The sequence below is a fragment of the Scomber japonicus genome, chromosome 8 (assembly GCF_027409825.1).
Source record: "Scomber japonicus isolate fScoJap1 chromosome 8, fScoJap1.pri, whole genome shotgun sequence".
NCBI classification, from domain to species: Eukaryota; Metazoa; Chordata; class Actinopteri; order Scombriformes; family Scombridae; genus Scomber; species Scomber japonicus.
In genome coordinates, this window is record NC_070585.1 from 11,364,781 (window position 1) to 11,384,612 (window position 19,832).

Genomic DNA, 19,832 nt, shown 5'->3' on the forward strand with positions numbered 1-19,832 from the left:
CTCTACAACACATTTGCGTCCAAGAGAAGACACAAACATGTAAATATGTAGGCACGCTCATGTATCCTTATCTAACCAGTGTCATTCTGTCTTTCTGTATCAGTGTATACTAGTATTAGTGTGTGTTTGTGTTTGTGTGAACTAAATGGAGCAGCCACTAAGATATTCATGGAACACAGAGGCGGAGATCAATAGAAGTCTCTGCTATATTTTACCAGTATCAGGGTAGGGAGGAAGCAGTTTTATAACATCAAACAGTGAGAATGGCTGCTGCACTGCACGTTTCCCCTGAGGTTTGTAATCACATTCAGTTTGGTGCTGCCACCCGATGGTGAAACTGTGGCATCCTGTGATCATGAATGAAAGAAATACACGCATTTCTGCTTTAAAGTGTAGGAGAATGATCTTGGAAAGCGTTCATGTTTTGGCCTCTGTCAAATCTCCAGCTGCTGACCTCTGCCTGCTGATCCGCAATGCCTGTCCAGCTGCACACTGTACTGATCCTCTGCCTGACCTGCACACATGGGTGAGAGACCTGAGGTTGAAAACACACACACACACACACACACACACACACACACACACGGTTAAGACAGATATACATTGGGCAACTATAGTCATAGTCTCTGTCCATACTGCTGAATATATTGGAGTGCAATAATAATCCTTTCCTCCATACTGTACACCTGTATATTGACTGCTTCAGCAATTTTGGTCTGTGACAAATTTTATAGTCTATTTTCCATCCCTGGCCTCTCGTTTCTTTTTCATCTCTCTATTGTTATCAGTGGTTGTATGTTCCCAAGCCATAACTGGGGAGAGTGGAATGACTCTCAGCTTCAGCCAACAATTCAGAAGCTGATGAAAGGATACAACCGCTACCTCAGGCCCAATTTTAATGGTAGGATGCGGCTTGATAAGAAATTGTTTCATTTGAGTGTCTGTCGTTTTTGCTAACATTTAATATAGTCCTTTTTCGTGGTAAAAGCAGCCAATGCTAATGCAAACTGACCCATTTCCAAAGCTCCCTCTGTTTCTGTCTTTGATAGAGGGTCCTGTGGAAATTGGAATGAGTCTTGACATTGCCAGCATCGATGCCATCTCCGAAATCAATATGGTATAGCACTCTTCCTATTATTTTTTGTGTGGCTAGTGTGTGAATGAGGGAGAAGGTGAATGACTTAGTGATTGAAGAAATAAAGGAAATGCTTCTCTTTTCAGGACTATACTGCAACCATCTTTCTCCGTCAGCGGTGGCGTGATTCCAGGCTGGTGTTCCCGGGGAATGAGAGCGTGAGTGTGGATGGACGCCTTGTGTCACTACTCTGGATCCCTGACACGTTCATCCCCGACTCCAAGCGCTCCTTCCTGCACGATGTCACAGTGGAAAACCGTCTCATACGTATCTTCAGCAATGGAACTGTTCTTTATGCTCTTCGGTACTTTATCTTTTTAAAGGTTTAGATTTATTGATTTGACATTTACTGACATTTGATATTCCTATTACTGCATTTGTAGAGTAAGCTTTACAGGCTCAGCTGACTCACAACCCATAAGGAAAAGACATATGAAAGGAAGGAAAATGTACTAACAAAAAACATTTCTTGTTCATGTTGTTTTAGTGATTGCTGTGGTAATCGTCGTGAACTGCCCTCAGGTTCTACTAAAGACAAGCAAAAAAGCACTTATGTATCATCACTCAGTCATATTACTTAAGGAAATGCCACTGAATTTCGGTATTCAGAATTTCTCATGCCCTTCAAACACTTCACTTTTTGTTAAGATTTGCCAACTCCCCTCAGGCCACAGTGAATATGTGTACTAACGTTAAATCTATCATGTAGGATTTTTACAGTTTATTAAGGAAAGAAATGGCAGTTTTTTTGGAATAGTATTCTCTATTCCTTTGAAGTCCAGGATACCATTTTGATTTGTAGTGTCAGCAATGCATAACCACATAAATAGCTGTTATACAGTAGATCCATTTAGTTAATTTGGCCTTAATTTAAGTGGATTCAGTATGTAAGTGGACAGAAGTGGATAGAAGTAATAACAAGACAAGAAATTCAGGTATGAAGCTCATAGACTATACAAGAATTTCAAGAAGTCAGTCACTATACATAATTAATGCATCAGATAAATAGAAGACGTCTAATGCTGACACTTCAGATGTCTTTGTTCTTTTGATTGTTGCACAGGGTTGCTCAGGGAGAGAGTTCTTTGTGTGCTCACAAATTATTAATTGCTCTGTCCTGCATTAAAGGAGTAACAGTGTGTTTTTGAAGGTTGCTAACCATCTCACTATGCATACACAGTATCACAGCTACAATTGCCTGCAACATGGACCTGACCAAGTACCCCATGGATAAACAGGTGTGCACCCTGCAGCTGGAGAGCTGTGAGTACCTGTGAAAGCCACCCCCCCATCCCCATAAACCTTCATCAAGCCTTAGGTGTGTTGCTGGATAAAAAAATGATCACCATCCTCACCTTCATTATTGTCAACATCATCCTCATCAGTGTAGTGAGTATCGCAATAAATACAAAATGTTATGCGTAGAATCATCAACACTCAGTGCATGTGTGTTCTGGTGTGTGTATGTGTGTATGTGTGTGTGTGTGTGTGTGTGTGTGATCAGGGGGATACAATCTGCAGGATGTGGTGTTTTACTGGACCAGAGGGAATGATTCAGTGAAGGGTCTGGATATACTGCGGCTGGCTCAGTACAGTGTTGAGAGCTACTATACATCAGTATCACAGGCTGTGTATGAGACAGGTAGGAATATTTCAACTTTCACAACTCCACTTGACATGAAAATAAAATCTACATGAAGGAATTAATCAACAATGTATCTTGTAAAGCACAAACTTAATACACTGTGTTAATTTTTTCTGTCTTTGGTTTAAATATTCCGTATTTCTCTATGTGTTTATTCACAGGAAAGTACCCTAAGCTGGTGCTGCATTTTACTCTGCGTAGAAATGTATTGTTCTTCATCTTGGAGACGTATGTTCCCTCCGTTCTGCTGGTGGTTCTCTCCTGGGTCTCTTTCTGGATCAGCCAGTCCTCCGTACCAGCCAGGACCTGTATCGGTTAGTGCAACATGTTACTATATGTTTTTTTTATTTTGATGTTAGTAGATTTGAGATTTGATCATTACAATAATTCCTTATTAAATTATGTATTGATTCACACAGTGCAGCTGCCTGATCTTACAGTATAAGGTTACAGGATATGTTACTGCATCACATCTATCACAGAGGAATTATATTTTACCATAAATTAAATCTTGTATTCTGTGTAATGAATCTGGTATTTTAAAGCAGAACTGTGTACAAGGAAAAAGGATCCCAGATCTCAGATGAGCTCTCAAATATCTTACTGTCCCTCTAAACAAATAAAGGCTCAGCTAGGGACCAAAACTTTACTTTGAAAACAATAAAATACTCAAATGCAAAGTAAGCAGATAAAAGGGAACAGAGTTCCCAGCCAAAAGAAACAATAAATGGGTAAGTCAATGAGCCAGCCTCACAGTGGGCCGTTGCACTACGCTTATCCCCCTAAACTAGAAAAATCATCCCTAATTAAACCAAAACAAAAACCAAATAACTGGACTATCGGTTAGCTCCATCCCAAACTAAAATAACAAACTACATAGGAAAACCCCAGCACTCAAAAACATGGTGGGGAAGGCAATTTGAAAAAGAACCAGGAAAAAATCCACAATGCTGTGCAGCAGGCAGTTGGGCATAAGAGAGCATGTGTCTTCACCCACTTCTCCTCAAATCCTCTCTCAGACAGCTAAGTTGTTTTCAAGTGCTCAGTGTGCAACAATGTGACAGGAGCTTAGATCAGAGAGCAGCTGGGGAGGCCAATAGATTGATTACCAATTCAGACACAATCACAACAATTCTGTGATCTGTTCTCCAGGGGTGACTACAGTATTGACAATGACCACTCTGATGATGGGGGCCCGCACCTCCCTTCCCAATGCCAACTGCTTCATTAAGGCCATAGATGTTTACCTGGGCATCTGCTTCACCTTCATCTTTGGTGCACTGCTGGAGTATGCCTGTGCTCACTTCTACACCATGCAGCACCACACCATAGAGGATATACACAGGGTGAGCAAGACGTTTGCATTTAAACATGAAATGGAAAAAAATATATATTACAACATCTGTATATTTATTTTTAGGCTCTTTTGAGGGATTTACACGAATCCAATGGCAACGGCTCCATCCCTATGACGAGGTCCACCCAACCAAACCACTCTGTGGAGATCAGCTCCACTGCAGAGGAGCCTGTGGAGCAGTCACTAAACAGTGACACAAAGAACAATGCTGGATCAAAGGAGAACATGCCAGGACAGGGCTGTGGCCTGTCATCAGTGAAGGATGCATCACGTAGAGCTGCATCCATCTTCGTTGTAGAAAACCCACACAACATTGATCGCCATGCCCGCACTGTTTTCCCCACTGCATTCCTCTTTGTCAATATCCTCTACTGGCTTTACTATCTCTTCCTCTGAGTACTTGTTCCAAGCTGCTGCCTAATTAATTTCTCCATCCTAACGGTGTTCTACCTCCTGATTTGATATACCAATACCAGTCACCACTGCCTGGATCTAAAGTGATCATGCTACCTTTTGGTTAAAGCCTTTTTGTACCACATATTAAACCTTTTTGTCCAAAAGATATGGCTACAAATGAATGACAAAGTTAGTTAGGATCAGAAAGCTGTATCTTTGTACTACACTCTGTATTGAAAGCTATTATTGATTATTGCCTAGCAACATTTTCACATGTAAAATTGATTATACAAAGTCTGTGTTTGCCTATTTCCTGACAAATCCATGGATCAAATGAGAATGAGTTAATTAGCTATAAAGAATAGGCTGCCTGAACTGCATCACGGTATATTGTGCTGCATTAAATTGCCTTCGTTAAATGACTGATGTAGATGTGTTTTCTCTTGCTTTGGATTTCATACATAATTTGTATGGGACCATATTCTCATATTCTGTAGATTTGCTTCACAGCATATCACGTGATATTAAAATAATAAATCAGCTGAGTGGTGACTGTTGGTGCATTGTATTATTTTATAACAAATCATTCAAGAACAATACAAGACAAAATGTTTAAGAAATAAGATACAGATTTATTATTCCCTTATCCAGGTAGGAGAACAGTAAAGTGCAAAAGTCAACCACAGGTTCTGCAGAAAAGTTGTTAAAATTACATATAGTGAGATTTTCCCACTCAGGAAAGATCTACATGCATTACTGAATAGCACCACTTTGTTAGTCATACAGTTATCTATAGCCAGAGTGCTCAACTGTGTGCCAAAAGATTCAAGTGGATGCATGATTTCTTTCTAACCAAATAATCCAGCAGATGCTTTAACCGAATAGCAACAGCTAATTGTGAGTCAGCCCTCCTTGGCACATCGCTGCACACTCCTGATAATGACGAGAAATGAAACCTTGAACAGTATAAAAGTATAAAACATACAAAACAGTAGTCATGGCTCACTATGTACAGGCAGAAAAAAATAACATGTCATAGTAAGACAGCATGGCTTAAACTAACTTCCATCCTCCACATCACATTTATAAAGTTGTATATTCCCACATGGAACCTTAACTTTTTAAACATTTCACCTACTGCAACACTGGTGCCAACACAAGCCTGTGTTGTCTCTCCATTACACCACTTGCTGTGCCTTTCAATACACTTATCTTGTGTCTTTCTTCTATATACCCTAATTTCAGTTTTCTGTTTGCCACATTTGACTATGTGTTACTTAAAACAATGATATAGAGACAGACAGCTGTCTGTGGATTTCTAGCACTTGGAGACCTTTTAAAAAGGACAGAAGGGTAAATATTTGGTGACATGTAACTCCACCTAGTGGCTCATTTCTTTCATTACATCATCTATTTCCTCAGAAATCCAAAATGAAAGAAATGAAGATTGTGCTTTGGAAAGTAAAAGGGAGGTTATCCTTTGTAGGATTGAAGGTGGCAAAAGTCACATTATGATATCCATTATATCTTTCTCCAGTACTTTCCATGATACTGCACTTAGGTTCCTTTCTTTGACTCCCATTCCTGTAAAAATACAAAAAACAAGCAGGTGATGAATTTGAGAATTAGGCATCAAGAGTTTCATTTCAAATGATTACAAGTAAAACAAAAAATAATGGCACCAAATGAGACAAATTAATTCATACAAGCCCAAGCATATGTTTGTAAAGGAGTCATTTCATCTCAATACAGCAAAATGACAGGGCTGGACAATTCTGTTAAACCACAATCTCCATATTTGTAAACTTTGATGAAATTTAGAAATCTGAACACCATAAGATTCAATTCATCTGCATTGTTAAGGAAAGGACAAAGTGCAAATTTAAAGGAAAATCTGAAGTTGTGGTTGAGTGGCCGTATAGTCCTGTATGTAATGTAGAGCATTTCCAACAAATCTAATGCAAACATATTGCAAACAAACACTAAATAAGCATCCGTGCTGAAAGAATCATAGTCCATTATTGTCAGTTACATTACAGCTACTTGATTGTGAATATTCAATGTTACAGAACCAACACACATAGACCGTACATCTATTTCTATGTGGGAAGTATGAAAATCCATTACATGATGACACATGCTGCTGTGATTCTATTAAACCCCTGTGGAGCATGACAGACAAATCTGTCCATAATGACAGATGAAGCTGAGGATTTGTTCAGGAGTGTGAAAGATGGAAGAAAACTTACCTTTGCCTTCTGCATGACAGTTCCTGAAGAAGAAGCATACATAGATGGGGGTCTCTTACGCATCTCTAGAGCACAGTTCACTGGTAAAGACTCACTGTAGATATTCTGGGTCTTTTTGCTTGAACTCTGCACACACAGAAAAAGGTAAATAAAAATGTAATTACATGCAGGTGTGCATGTTTTTGTCTTTCCACCTAAAGCACAGAAAATACCTTGACAGGTGGTTTAGCCTCTACCGGAGCACCCAGTGCTCCTCCTGCCAGGCTTTTCTTCAGGTTTTCTTTCACGTGGGTCAGTCGGAGCTCTAGGTCCACCCTCTCTGCCTCCTTAGCCCGACAGGCTTCCTCCAGTTGTGAAACACGCTTGTTCAGAAAGGTCTTCCTCTTCTCTGCTCCACGGGCACACAGCAACACATACAACAAGCACAATTTTGGTTTCATGTCTTCCATTAGATGGTGATGGCTTTTAAAACAGAAGTCTATTTAATAACAATATTCAGTGTAATAACTATACCATTTTATTTTTAATTGAGAATTTTGACATTATCCTATTGCAACTTTTACTTTAAAGAAGATCTGAATGTGTCTTCCTCCACTGCTGGCAGATACAATATGTGGAACTAGATGAAATTATTCTATTAAGAAAGACTTTTCAAAGCCATGTTGTTGATTTAAAAAAAACAAACAAACAATTAGCTGTATTATTTATCCCTGTAGGGCAATTCTGTTCTCACATGACGATCTAATAATGGATGTCAGACTATAGGGTCAGACACAGGAGTGTATATCTTGAAGACTTTTTGCAGTAATCAAGGTGCATAGATGCAACATGTAGCTCTATTGAGGAGTTGTGGGATTATATTGGATTTCAAGAATGATTTGTGTAGCATCTGCTCTGTGTTTGGTTCTGTATCTTCTTACCAGAGGCAGTCTTCAGCTCTTCCTTCAGCTCTCTCTTCTCCTGTCGAAGGGTCACTAGTGCATTTCGAATCCCATCCCTCTCTCTTTCCAGGTCCTCCTTTTCTTTCAGGTAACGCTTGGCATCCTCCTCTGCTCGAGTTTTCCCATACCTTCCATACTGGTTGCAGTCTGGGTGGAGACGAGGCAGCAAAGGTGAATGGTCAAATGTGCAAAGGTTATGGGAAGGAGACGAAACATCTCACGTCAATCTGTCTGCGTCTCTTTATCAATGTAATGCTCCTCAGAAGAGGGGATGACAGTGCCTCTGCGTACAAAATTGTAACTTAAATATTTTGACCTTTCTCATAATTCAAATAAAGAATTTGGCAAAGTACAATGATATGACACATGAATAAAAAAATAAACACACACACACTCATGTAGAGTGAAAGGTCAGGAGGTGAGACAGCGGCTCTAATGTGAGTGTCCAATAAATCTCAGGTTACATCCTGAAGCTTTCAGCCCCGGAGAGTACCGGCTCTTTGATGTTTCAGAACAGTCACGGCAAAGGCCTGAGAAACAGCGCTGAGAAGAGCCAACACACACCAATATCACTTTCCTGAACCCAGGATGCTCATCTTCTTTATTTGTGTGAAAGAAGCCAACTGACACAACAGAGCAAATGGGAGAGGCGAGTGAAGAGGCAAGAGATCACAGATGGAAAATGAGAAGATGATTGAGAAGACAGAGGAAAAAGAGATATATTGAGCCGGATGAAATATCACATTTTATTACTTCTGGTGGACTGTGTGAAGAAAATAAGAAACTATAGTAGAGCTTTGAAATCTATGACTCCTGTGTGACACACAACTTTATTAAGGGGTGCCATCTGATTTCTTGTTTTCCTTGGAGGGCAGCAGATTGCAATCCTTATTTTTTCCTTAGAGAGACAGATGGAAAGCCAAGAGGGTGACAGAATCACTGAAAACACACAGGAGGGAAGCACTTACTTGAGCCTGTTCGTTTGAGGGAGACTACTGGCTTCGTTCTGTCAGAGTCACTGCTGGAGAAGCTTGAGCGCCGCTTCCCTTGATTCCCAGACTGCTGCCTGCGGTTCTCCACTGACTGGGTGGAGAAGAGGGGGGAGGATAAGGAGGAGGGGGTGCATGGCAGATGTTGGAGGATGCAAAGAAGGGTGAGGGATAGAGGGAAAAGAAAAGTTTTAATATACAAACAAAGTAAAGTAATCTTTAGATTTATTGGCGTGGGGTCACTGAGGTGTGTGTGTGTTTGTGGCTGGAGGTGGTGAGAGGTGTGTGTTTAAGTGCATGTTAGTGGGGTTAAGAATGAGGTTTACAGGCTGTAAAATTGCGATGACCTCTTGCCTTCCTGTCACCAGTTTGATCGCTTTTTCCTTTTTTTCCCCCTCCCATGCCCACACACTGCTCTTCCTCTGGCCTACAAAAAGCCATCATTGATAGGCAACTAACAGAGCTCCATCTGTCTGTTCCATTGAATGATCAGGGGTGTCATATTCAGACAGTGACAGTCACCCAACAGCTGCACACACACAGACACACAGCTTCTAATCCCGTCACAGCAAAGTGAAGCCTCACATTAGATTTGACTGTGTGTGTGTGTGTGTGTGTGTGTGTGTGTGTGTGCGAGCATGTGTGTCCCACCTGCATATTCTCATTAGGAACCTCATCATATGTTCTGGAATCTGTGGAGGCACTGCTGGAGGATGTAGCCCACCTAGGGATCAGAGAGAGAGCAGATATTTAGTCAGTGTGAGGTCAAAACATCGCTGCTGTGGCCGGTGGCCTTCCTTTGACCTCCTAAATATCCCAATATCCCCCCGGTCACTGTCTCACTCACAGGAAAGAATGCCGCGCAGCGTCGCGGATGTTAGCAATGGTTTCCACGTCAACATAGTCGTAATGCAGTGATTCTGGATCTGTTGTGGAGCCGGTCTCTGCCAACAAGACACCGAGCCATCTGCCAAGCTCCTCAGAACTTGCCGCCTAAAATCACACGGGACATAAATTACAAATATCATTCCTGAAATTTAAATATTACAGTTAGTAGACACAGACAGAATCACGTTACTGACCATTTAACAAAATGTACATTCAATATTTCCTTGTAGCTCTGTTTTGGTCTCCGCCAACTCCTGAGATAAATATCTGGCTTTTTAGCGATTAAATGCTTCTGTGTTCACCAGCTAATTGCTAACTTTGTCTGTCTGCCGTTTGGTGATGAGTAGGTAGCGCACAGTGGGTGTATCTGAGCTTTTCTAATCAAAACAACAACCTGCTGCTGCTCATAATGAGGTTGTTGAGACTGAACTAAAACAAAGTTGCAGGCTCTAAAACCAAAACTTAAGAGCTAAACAATGCATAGATACCTGGTATGGCTAAGAGGAGCTATTCATATTACATGTGGTCATTTGACATTCAATAATAATGATCGCTACAGCTTTAAAATACAAAACAAATAGTTTTTTACCTCCAGAGCAGCCACCTCTGTGCTGGCCCGCAGGATTCGGAAGGCAAAGGGATGTTTAGGTCCCAGCCCTGGCAACACCTCGCAGCCATGAAGAGGAAGGGAGGGCAGGGAAGTCCGAGGGTCTCCTTTGTCATGGTAGAAGTGCAGGGAGCCTCTGCACACACAGCACCACTGTTCCCTCCACACTTGGTTCACCAGCACTGATAGGTAGCCTGCATAGCGAGGAGGGAAAGGATGACAAAGGATAATGATGCGTACGCAAGCTCGGTCACCTGGAGAGTGACAGTTAAACAGGGTCTTACCTTGTCGAGGGTCACTGTAGGCAGTCCTTGAATCTCCTGGTCGGGGAGGCTTTTTCTTGGAGAAGCTGATAATGCGTGTGATCTTTCGGCCTGCAGCAAAAGCCCCCCGTTTCACCTTACCTAAATTAAAAATTGAAGGTTTTAGAAGCAGCATTTTCCCCAGGTTTATCTCTGTTTGTAACACATTTAAGGGGTAGTTCCACAGTTAAATAAAAAGCTCATTTTTGCCTGGTATATAAGACTGGTTCCAGCAGCAGGTTAGTTTGGCTTAGCAAAAAAATCTGAAAAAAGTAGGGCAAAAACAATAGAAAAGATAGCCTGGCTCTGGCTTAAGGACGGTACACCTACCGGTAGCTGTAAAGCTCACTAACATGTTAAGTCTTGAGCGATAATGACGAGACTCCAGGAAGTTACAGCACCCAGCGAAGAAATAGTCCAACACATAGCCTACCCTTCCATCAAACCAGAACATGCTGGTTTGGTTTTTGTGAACAGAACCAGGCTCTTCATCTCTTTCTCCTTATTTCCAGTATTTATGCTAAGCTAAGCTAACCTGCTGCCTGGCCTCAGCTTCATATTTAGCATACACATATAAGAGTGGTATGGATCTTCTCATCTGACTCTTAAATAGAGAATAAGCCCATTTTCCAACTGTTGCTTAAAGTTGTGTAACGTGTCATAACTTGATATACTTGCAAATATTACTCAATAAAAAGGAAATAGCTGCAGTAATGATTTCAAGGTGTACATGTGTGCGTCTGTTTCACCATTTTCTCTGCAGTTTTCTCCCGTTGACACACCCACACTGTCTGAATCGGATGTGTTCCGCTCTGCAGATAATCTCTAAAGGAAGAACACACATACATCAACAAGTTTACATATGTAGACTAGAACAAGTCAAAACACACTATCTGCATGCCAGCCAGGCTCAAACTAGAGCTGAGTCTGCTGCACTTGACTTGTCTCTAAGCATCTCTCACTGGATTCTTTCACATACAGTCTCACAACCACATGACATAATGAGACAAACTTACTGGCTATCTGCCTTTTCTTATCTCATACCAACCGCAGTGCCTCACTTCCTGTGCTTTCATTTATGGTGTGGTTTATGTACTGACAGGTTGGTGAGCTTCTAAGAGGATGTGCCTTTTTAGACACTGACTCACTACCAACCCTATAATTGTTGTCTTAACACCCAATTACAGTACACATCTCCTCTTTGTTTTGCAAGGCAAATATACAGGCATCTCTGTGTGCTATGTCCAGCCGAACATTTAGGAAAAGTGATGGTGACAACACAATTGCTGCTTGCCACTGACTTTTCCAAACCTCAGCTGTGAAGATGATGTCTTGAAGATAATAAAGACATTGACAGGGATGTGCTGACATGTACACTTACCTTGTCAAGCTCAGTTTTTCTTGGAATGATGGGAGACACAGATTCCTCAGGGCCTGTGCTCTGACCGCTCACTTCTCTGACAACCTGTAGGGAGGTTTTATATGTCACTCCCAACTGTAAATGTTATCTTTCCCCACTGTCAAACCCACTCCCAGTGACTGTCAGTTTGGATATTTCTACATGCATATATATCATGCCAAAGAACAGCTTACCCTAAGCCATCTATGGGCCTGCTCCTTGCTTTGTACTGCCAGCACTAATGCATCTCCATTAGGTAAGGTGAACCGGAGTTCATGGTGCTTCCTCTTGCTGTCTTTAGGAGCATAGACCACAGTGCACTGGGGCAGCAGCAGGTCCACATAGGGGCATGTGTCCTTAGAACTCTTGTAACACTGAAGAAAGGAGGATACACATGAAGATTCAAGGAGAGAAGGAACTCAGAGGCTATTTGTCTGTGTCTTGTTGTGAATGTGTCATTTCTCACCTGTAGTCTATTCTCCCGTATTACGGTGAGCTGTTTGGCCCACTGGCCAAAGCGCTTTTTGCGCAGTAGGAAGGCACAGATGCGACAGTCCCTGGCTGGAGGCATGGAGCTCTCATCTGAGGGCCACTGGTGAGTTAGTTGGACACCAGGGTTCCTCTCCTCCTCATCCTCCTCGTACGACTCGTAGGAACTGCTGAGAGCGTCAGAATCATTATCTGGGAGAGAGCAGAGAGAAAGAGAATGTTAAACATATGCATGCATAAAACTTTTCCTTTAATCACATCTATTTGTGGGTACAGTGTTCTTAACTCACAGGAGTTTTTCCGGCGTGAGTTAATGCAGGTAGTGGGGTAGTTGTTTTCAGCATCTTCATACCCATCCTCTATAGAGTTGGGAGGGCTGGGCCTGACTGTAAATTAAAGACATGAAAGAAAATCTTTAATTAGGCCTTACGTTCCATCACGCGCTTTAATGTACTCTGTAATTATGTATGTTTATATTTTTTAAGTGCAGAGTACTTGTTTACTGCAGTAGGTTTTTACAGAAAAACAGCAATATGGGCAGTTTAAGAAAGAAATGGGAGGATGCTGACCTCGTGTGATGATGTACTCGGGCATCTTGCCAGGACTGAGTGGCACTGCCTCCTCATAATAGTCCTCTGGAGGAGGTGTTGTGGGCAGAGGGGGAGGAGAGTCAGCTGAGTGCGGGGCTGGAGAGTCTGCACAGCTCTGTTGAAGGAGACACACAAACATCTCTCTCAAATTTCCTCCATAACCATGAAAGGTTTTTTTTTTCACAGCCAAAAAGCTAGTTCATTAGAGAGATACAGAGTATAACCCTCTAAATTATATCCATAAATTAGACACATGGGCTCTGGGCGGATCCCGAAATCTTAACTCTTCCAACAGCTAACAGAGTGACAAACGTGTGCATGGAAAACCCCCATAACATTAAATATATGTTTTTCTTTTCTGTTTCTCCACAAGTCGTTTTAGACGTGTATTGGTAATTATCCCACGCAGTTAGATTTTGGGAAGTGAGTACTAACAAGACTTGGCTTGTCAAACTCACATACCTCCCTGTGTCAGCCTACTTAAAGAATATAAAGCCAATAAAATGATATTTATGGAAGGGATACATTACAAATTCACAATCTCATGAGGAAATCTGACCACTTGCCTGTTTTAAAATCTCAGTTTGTGTGTCCTTGTCTTGTTTTATATCATCTGTTACGTCCTTTAGGTCTCCAAGCTCGCAGTCTACAAATTACAACAGCTCACAGTTTATTTACATGTATGGAGACAGCATGATTAATGATCTTACAGCCACACTTATGGAGATTATACAGTTCCATTTTGGAGCTTAAACCCACCAAATGTCTCAAAGAGGGACTCTACAAAGCTGGTGCCATTTCTGTACACTGCTGAGTTCATGTAGATGTAGTCTGTTCCTGAAACTAGACAAGAGGAAAAGACAAAGACACTTAATACAGAGTAACAAATTGATTGTAAAACATAATCTTTAAATAGCAATCTAGAGCAGTAGTTCCAAAGCAGACTATGTCAGTAACTACATCAAATTGTAAGTGTAGTTTGCTTGTTCTTTACTGTATGTGTAAAAACTTTGAACTAAAACAACTCATGTATCAACAGATTCAGTGACTGTTTGTCGCATCTCTGACCTGAAGGCTGTATCTGCTGCAGGAGGTTCCACACAGAGGTCTTTTTCTCTTGGGTGGAGGAGCTGAGGTTCTCCTGGTCCAGCATCTTCAGCAGTGCGCCCAGCTCACTCACCAACACCTCCATTGCTGCACAAGGAAGGGGGAGGCAAAGGTCAGGGGGCACAGGTTCAGTGTATCAACAGCAGTGAGGGCAAAGGTCAGGCGGACAAGTCCAAACAAACCCAGTATGTCAGAGCCTCCTGCTTTGCTTTTGCTGTGTTTTTCATTTTCTGTCACTTTGCCTCACAGTTTGGCAAGATCAATCTGTCACCTTATCACAGAGTCTCCCTCCTATCATTCTCTCTCTGTTAGACGCTAGACTAAACAACAACAAAAGGATAAGGTGACAGGAAGCATGTTTGCTAATTGATCATTAACCCAGGAGAAAACTGGAACCGGCGGTGCTAAAAATAACAAGTCTTACACAGCATATTGAGGGAAACTCTGCACAAGGAGCAGTGAGCAGCAACATCTTTCTCACAGACAGATGGGCTTCAAGCCAAATTTCAATCAACGATCGCTCTCAATGCTGGGAACATAAATTAAAAGCCTCATAAAGACAGTAAAGAAGTCGGCAGAAATATGATATTCTGACAAGAATAACTGAAGGGCCACTTTACAGAGTGTCTCGAGCGGGCCAAATGTACTAGCAAGCAAGATTTTCATTCACAGGAACTTGATGTTTATCTAACAGTCGGGAGAGTTTAAGTCATGAACAGACCTCCAGCTTAACACACATGCACACAAGGGGTTTCGCAGGGCTCTCCAGGTTCTGTAACACTTTGAGGACTCAGCTTATAGGAATATATGATTGACATCATATGTTGATCTGAGAGGTGGGACCAGTCCACTCCCTGTTTTCAGAGCAGAACTTAAATAAACCGCATCGCAGAACCCCAGTATCACAGCTGCTGGACACCCTGAGAACAGGTTTGCAACCTGCTAGTGATGTGTGTGTGTGTGTGTGTGTGTGTGCCACCAATCACTCTCCAGATCCCTCCCCTGTTTCTGCATTGTGTCCATCACTTTTTCCTCTGTATTGTTGAATCTTAGAATGCGTTTTTCCACCTCTATAATTTGAAAATCCTCAGAGAAACCTGACAACTGGCTGAGGCACTGCTGGCACACTTGTCTATCTCCCTGCTCCATCTCTTTTTCTCACTCACTCCCCCCCACCGATGCACCATTTTCACAGTCCAGCCACATTAGACCCACTGAACCGTGCATGTTGCTGGGGTCAGCCACAGGACAGCCGCTGAGCCAGAAAACTCTTTGCACGGTGGGCGGTCATATGGCAACGAGACCTGTTGCACTGTCAAACACAGATAAACACACATATATGTGCACAAAGAAAATATGTAGCCCAAAGACACACTTATATGCTGTGTTTTTAGTAAAGGTGTGTGTAAATAGTGTACCTGACTGTATGTGTGCAGGTTTGGGAGGTTTTATTCGCATATTGATGAGTTTTGGCACAAAGGTGGACTGTTTGATTTATGACCCTGACACTGATATTTTATATGTAATTGCCATTGAAAAGTAGAAACTCTTGTTAAGCTGGACGATATATCTGGTGTTTGTCAGTGACGTGTGTTCTACATTCGAGGGAAGAGAAAGCTGCTCCCACTCCTTAAAGATAGGCATACTTTCCTGAGGTGGGTCTTCCTATGGGCTTAACAATGCCCTGCCAAGGCTACACTTAGTAGGTGTGTGTGTTTGCTTGTGTCTGTTTAACCACTTTGTCTTCTTTACTAGCGTAGTTTCCTTCTATTGTAATAAAAAACCATGCTGGCAGACTTTCTCTGAGAAGTGGGCATGAGGAACTGATTCATGCAGAGTCCTGGAACATCTATTTTCTTGATTACGATCCGAGTCACCCTGGGGAAATAAGGAAAGGGGGGAGGAAACTCATGAGAGAGGGATCTCTTGGCCTTGGTGAATGCTGTCTCACTGCCAGAGGTTCCAGCTGTTTAGATTCTGGCTCTAGTGAACAACTGGGCTTCCCCTAACCTCGTGGAAGACAAAACCTTATCCACACCATGAGTCATTTGCTACAGAGAGAAAATTGAAATTTACACCAGTCAGCACTAAATCAAATATAACAGAAATGAAGGTGGTGCTTTCAAGGAGTTGGGGTGATATAGGACACAGCATTCATAAAACTATTTCACGTATCACTTGGATTACAGCTCTGAAAAACTGATTATCCAATTGTAAGATTACAGCATTATTCCACCTGTGCCAAAGTAAGCAAAGAGGTATGACGTGGTATTTGGCATGTGAGGCACATAAGACCACCTTTAAGCCCCCAGTCATGCCTTTATAATCAACACCATACACCTCACATGAGTTCTCACACATCTAAAAGCAGCATATGATCCTTTAAATCTGTGCTGCGACTGCTCACAGGTACTGTTTGTGTGTGTCTTTGATGTCCTTCAAAGCCAGATAAAAAACTATTTTTTGTGCCCAGCACCTGAGGGAAACCAAACACAAGCTTACATATGCTAATAATGCTACATAAAAACACACTGGATTTGGTTTAATTAAAGTCAAACCAAGGTGAAATTGAAATATTTCCAGCTACAAGAAGGAGTTTGATGTAATAACACCCTGAGGGCATTCCTCACCTTCAAAAATATAAATATACAAAAGATGTGTGCAGGCAGTGCACCGTGCCTGCAGGAATGTGCAACGCTATTCAAAGCTTTAGACTCACTCACAACATTTACCTCCTCACACTTGTCTGACAATTGCTGTTAAACACTACACACATTCCTCACTTTGTTAATAGTGCATGACTCTGCAAGGCCTGGCTGTGACTATGCATGCACACACTTTTGTGAAACGGAGAGCGTCGTTTGTTTAACGGTGCAGACTCAGACCTTTAAAAAGAGGCTTACATTAGCAGACTTTCTGAGCAATCTCTACAAGGGACAGAAGAGAGAGAAGAGGGGGAAGTAGGGGCGGGGATGTGGTGTGGGTGGGGGGTGGGGGGAGGGTGGGAGTGGGGTGATTGAATAATGTCAGCAAGTTGAGCACCTGTGCAGACATGTCTAACAAAACCCTGATATGAAGAATAATGTGACCTCAATTGGGTGTCTGGACTCTTTTCTTTTTCCTCCCCCTTTTTCATGCCAATGGCTTTCTTCATGCTGAGCTCACTTCTGCCACATACAACACACACACACACACACACACACACACACACACACACACACACACACACACACACACACACACACACACACACACACACACAATCTGTCTAAAGTGACAAAACTCAGTCATTCAGCAACGACTCTGTTTCACAATATTGTTGCAAACAGACATTCCAGCTAATCATGGAAGAATTTGCATCCCACAAAGAGTCTCTAGAGGTTCGAAAAATTACAATGTCTCACTATTGACTGTGAGTCTGAGTGCCAAATAGTTGCTTTCTCACCAATTCTTTAACACCATTGCCTCTCCTGGCATTTCAGCAAGCTGGCCTGATGCACAAGACATGAAGTAAACATCACCCGATGTCTCGTATTCAATCTCATGTTTATGACACCTTTACACCTCCACAGCTCGTATGCCTTTACTTTGTTCTGTGTATTTGCATATCTTACACCTTCTTTTTCTTTAGATACCTGCTGTTCTAATATACAGAAAACACTTACCCTCAACAGCAGTGGAGGAGAGTCCCACCATTTCTCAAGGATAGTGAAGAGACAAAGTAGTTCATTCATATACCAAGCAGATACTGTCAGAGGGATTCGAGAGCCAGAGTCTCCCTGTGTGCTCTTGTCCTGTGAAGTCTTTGTTGTGGAGGTGAGGTATAGTCTGCTAGCTGCTGAATTCACACTCCTACCTCTTCCCTCCTCCCTCTGATCTGTTATCTTCCACTCTACCTCCCTCCTACAATCTCTCTCCCCTCCTCTCTTTTCTTTTAGGGGGGTAGAGAGGGAGATGGTGGTGCTCTGTGTGTGTGTGTGTGTGTGTGTATAGCCCTGTTGGATCTCCCTTTGCTGTAATCCTAGGGATCGTGTAGCACCTGGGAAAGGCTTGCTGTGTAAACACACACACGTCCACTAATAGCAAACTCACATTCTTTATTCTTTCACATACCTTTCCTTGGTGTGCATTATTAACTTTTAACTAGCTGTCCCCAAAGTCTGACATGCAGGAAATAAACCTGTTGACACACCACCTACACTAAGGCATTGTGCTGCTTCTTTACATTAGAGCATCTTTAGCAATATGATATACTGTTAAAGGATACCAGGAAGGTTGGTGTTGTCAGTGGTACTTTGTTGCATTTATTTAAAAAGTGAAATACACAGGAGGCATTGAGTAGAAGTGGTGGTGGCAAGTTGAGACTTTTCAGAGTTACACGTGGATGACTTGTTGCCTTGAGGCAGACTCATAGGCCCTGACACGATGCAACACGCTGCCTTCAATCACACTGGCACCAACAAACCCTCAAGCGCACACAGACCAATACACAACCACATGCACAACAATGCAGAAACTTACACGCACAGACAAAACATGCCGCTTCACCTGAGTGGAAGCTTTTACTGTGTATCAGTTGCTGAATGAAAACAATGTCAGACTGTGAGGCTGTCTGGTCTACAAGACTGCACAACAATCACTGTTGAATTACCAGGTAAGATTCACTAAGCAAGCAACATATAAGGGTCACTTGCTGTTTTGAAACCTGAATGACCCCTTTGACCCCATAGGATGTTTTTGCTCCCATCTATTTAACATATACCCCTTTTCCACCGAGCTGGAGCTGGTGCGGAACAAGTCTACAGCCCTAAGCCGCAGAACGGGAGCCAGAGCGAGCACCAACTCTTTGCTGGTCTAAAGCAAGAACCGATTACGTCAGTGGACTGGGGGCGGGGCTAATGTTTATTAGCCAGCTAGCAGGGTTAATGTATATTAGCCGGCTAGCGGGGCTAATATTTATTAACAGACTAGCGGGGTTAACGTTCAGTAGCTGACTAGCGTGGCATTTACAGAGGGTTAAAAATGTGTTGATTAAAAGTACTATTTTTATAATTTTTTTGCCAGAGCTGTCGTCTTCTTCTTCTTTTTCTTCTTCATGGAAGTGCTTCAAAGGTGCGCGCTGGCTACGTTATACAGTGACGTAATTGCGTGGCTCCTTGCCGGTGGAAAAGCAACAGGTTCGTAAGAGGTGCTTTAGCACCAACTGAGCACTGGCTCTAGCACTAGCTCCGAACCAGTACTGGCTCCAGCTCGGTGGAAAAGGGGTAATACAGTATTTTGATAAGAGTACATACTGTATGAATAAATGGAGGGGGCATAACAAAAGTATCATCTTCATCAAAAGTACCAAATTCATAGCATGTCAATTGATTTTTGGTAATTTGATTAATTAGAAATGTATTTAGGAATTTACACCACTAAAGTACAATATACTGTAATCTAAAGCATGTTTGGAATTAACCTATTTTGTGGCTGTTTCTCACATAGGGGCCCTGCTATTTCATCTTACGGTGTGTTGTATTTAATGAAATTAACACAAACTGTTTTACACAAACATGTATTAATCAAGCATAAGAGTCCTGGCTGCGATGGATGTAACAGGAATATGGAGGCAACGGGGTGCATACACATAAAACAGAGAGCAGAAGGGTTGGGGTCAGGAGGGCCCCAACAGCAGATTTTTGACCTGGGGTCCTGTAACAGGTAGCAGCATAACAGCCCATGTAAGGTAGAAATAT

The 19,832-nt window shown here is 42.1% G+C and overlaps 2 protein-coding genes across 2 annotated transcripts; one reads left to right on the forward strand and one right to left on the reverse strand.

The window, feature by feature from the left end:
* Positions 1-473: 473 nt before the first annotated feature.
* On the forward strand, positions 474-4,533 carry gabrp (gamma-aminobutyric acid type A receptor subunit pi). Its single transcript, XM_053323833.1, has 9 exons — positions 474-526; positions 789-901; positions 1,050-1,117; positions 1,222-1,439; positions 2,316-2,398; positions 2,640-2,777; positions 2,942-3,094; positions 3,933-4,126; positions 4,201-4,533. The coding sequence occupies exons 1-9, from the start codon at positions 474-476 to the stop codon at positions 4,531-4,533; spliced, it is 1,353 nt and encodes a 450-aa protein (XP_053179808.1).
* A 647-nt stretch (positions 4,534-5,180) lies between these two features.
* afap1l1a (actin filament associated protein 1-like 1a) lies at positions 5,181-17,873 on the reverse strand. The gene is made up of 19 exons (XM_053323755.1): positions 17,760-17,873; positions 14,056-14,181; positions 13,747-13,830; positions 13,554-13,633; positions 12,967-13,102; positions 12,688-12,783; positions 12,375-12,589; positions 12,103-12,282; positions 11,891-11,974; positions 11,259-11,334; positions 10,492-10,611; positions 10,190-10,401; positions 9,560-9,705; positions 9,364-9,436; positions 8,692-8,806; positions 7,703-7,870; positions 6,995-7,170; positions 6,783-6,908; positions 5,181-6,117 (listed from the first exon to the last, which is right to left on the reverse strand). The coding sequence occupies exons 1-19, from the start codon at positions 17,788-17,790 to the stop codon at positions 6,091-6,093; spliced, it is 2,271 nt and encodes a 756-aa protein (XP_053179730.1). The 5' UTR covers positions 17,791-17,873; the 3' UTR covers positions 5,181-6,090.
* Between the last annotated feature and the right edge of the window lie 1,959 nt (positions 17,874-19,832).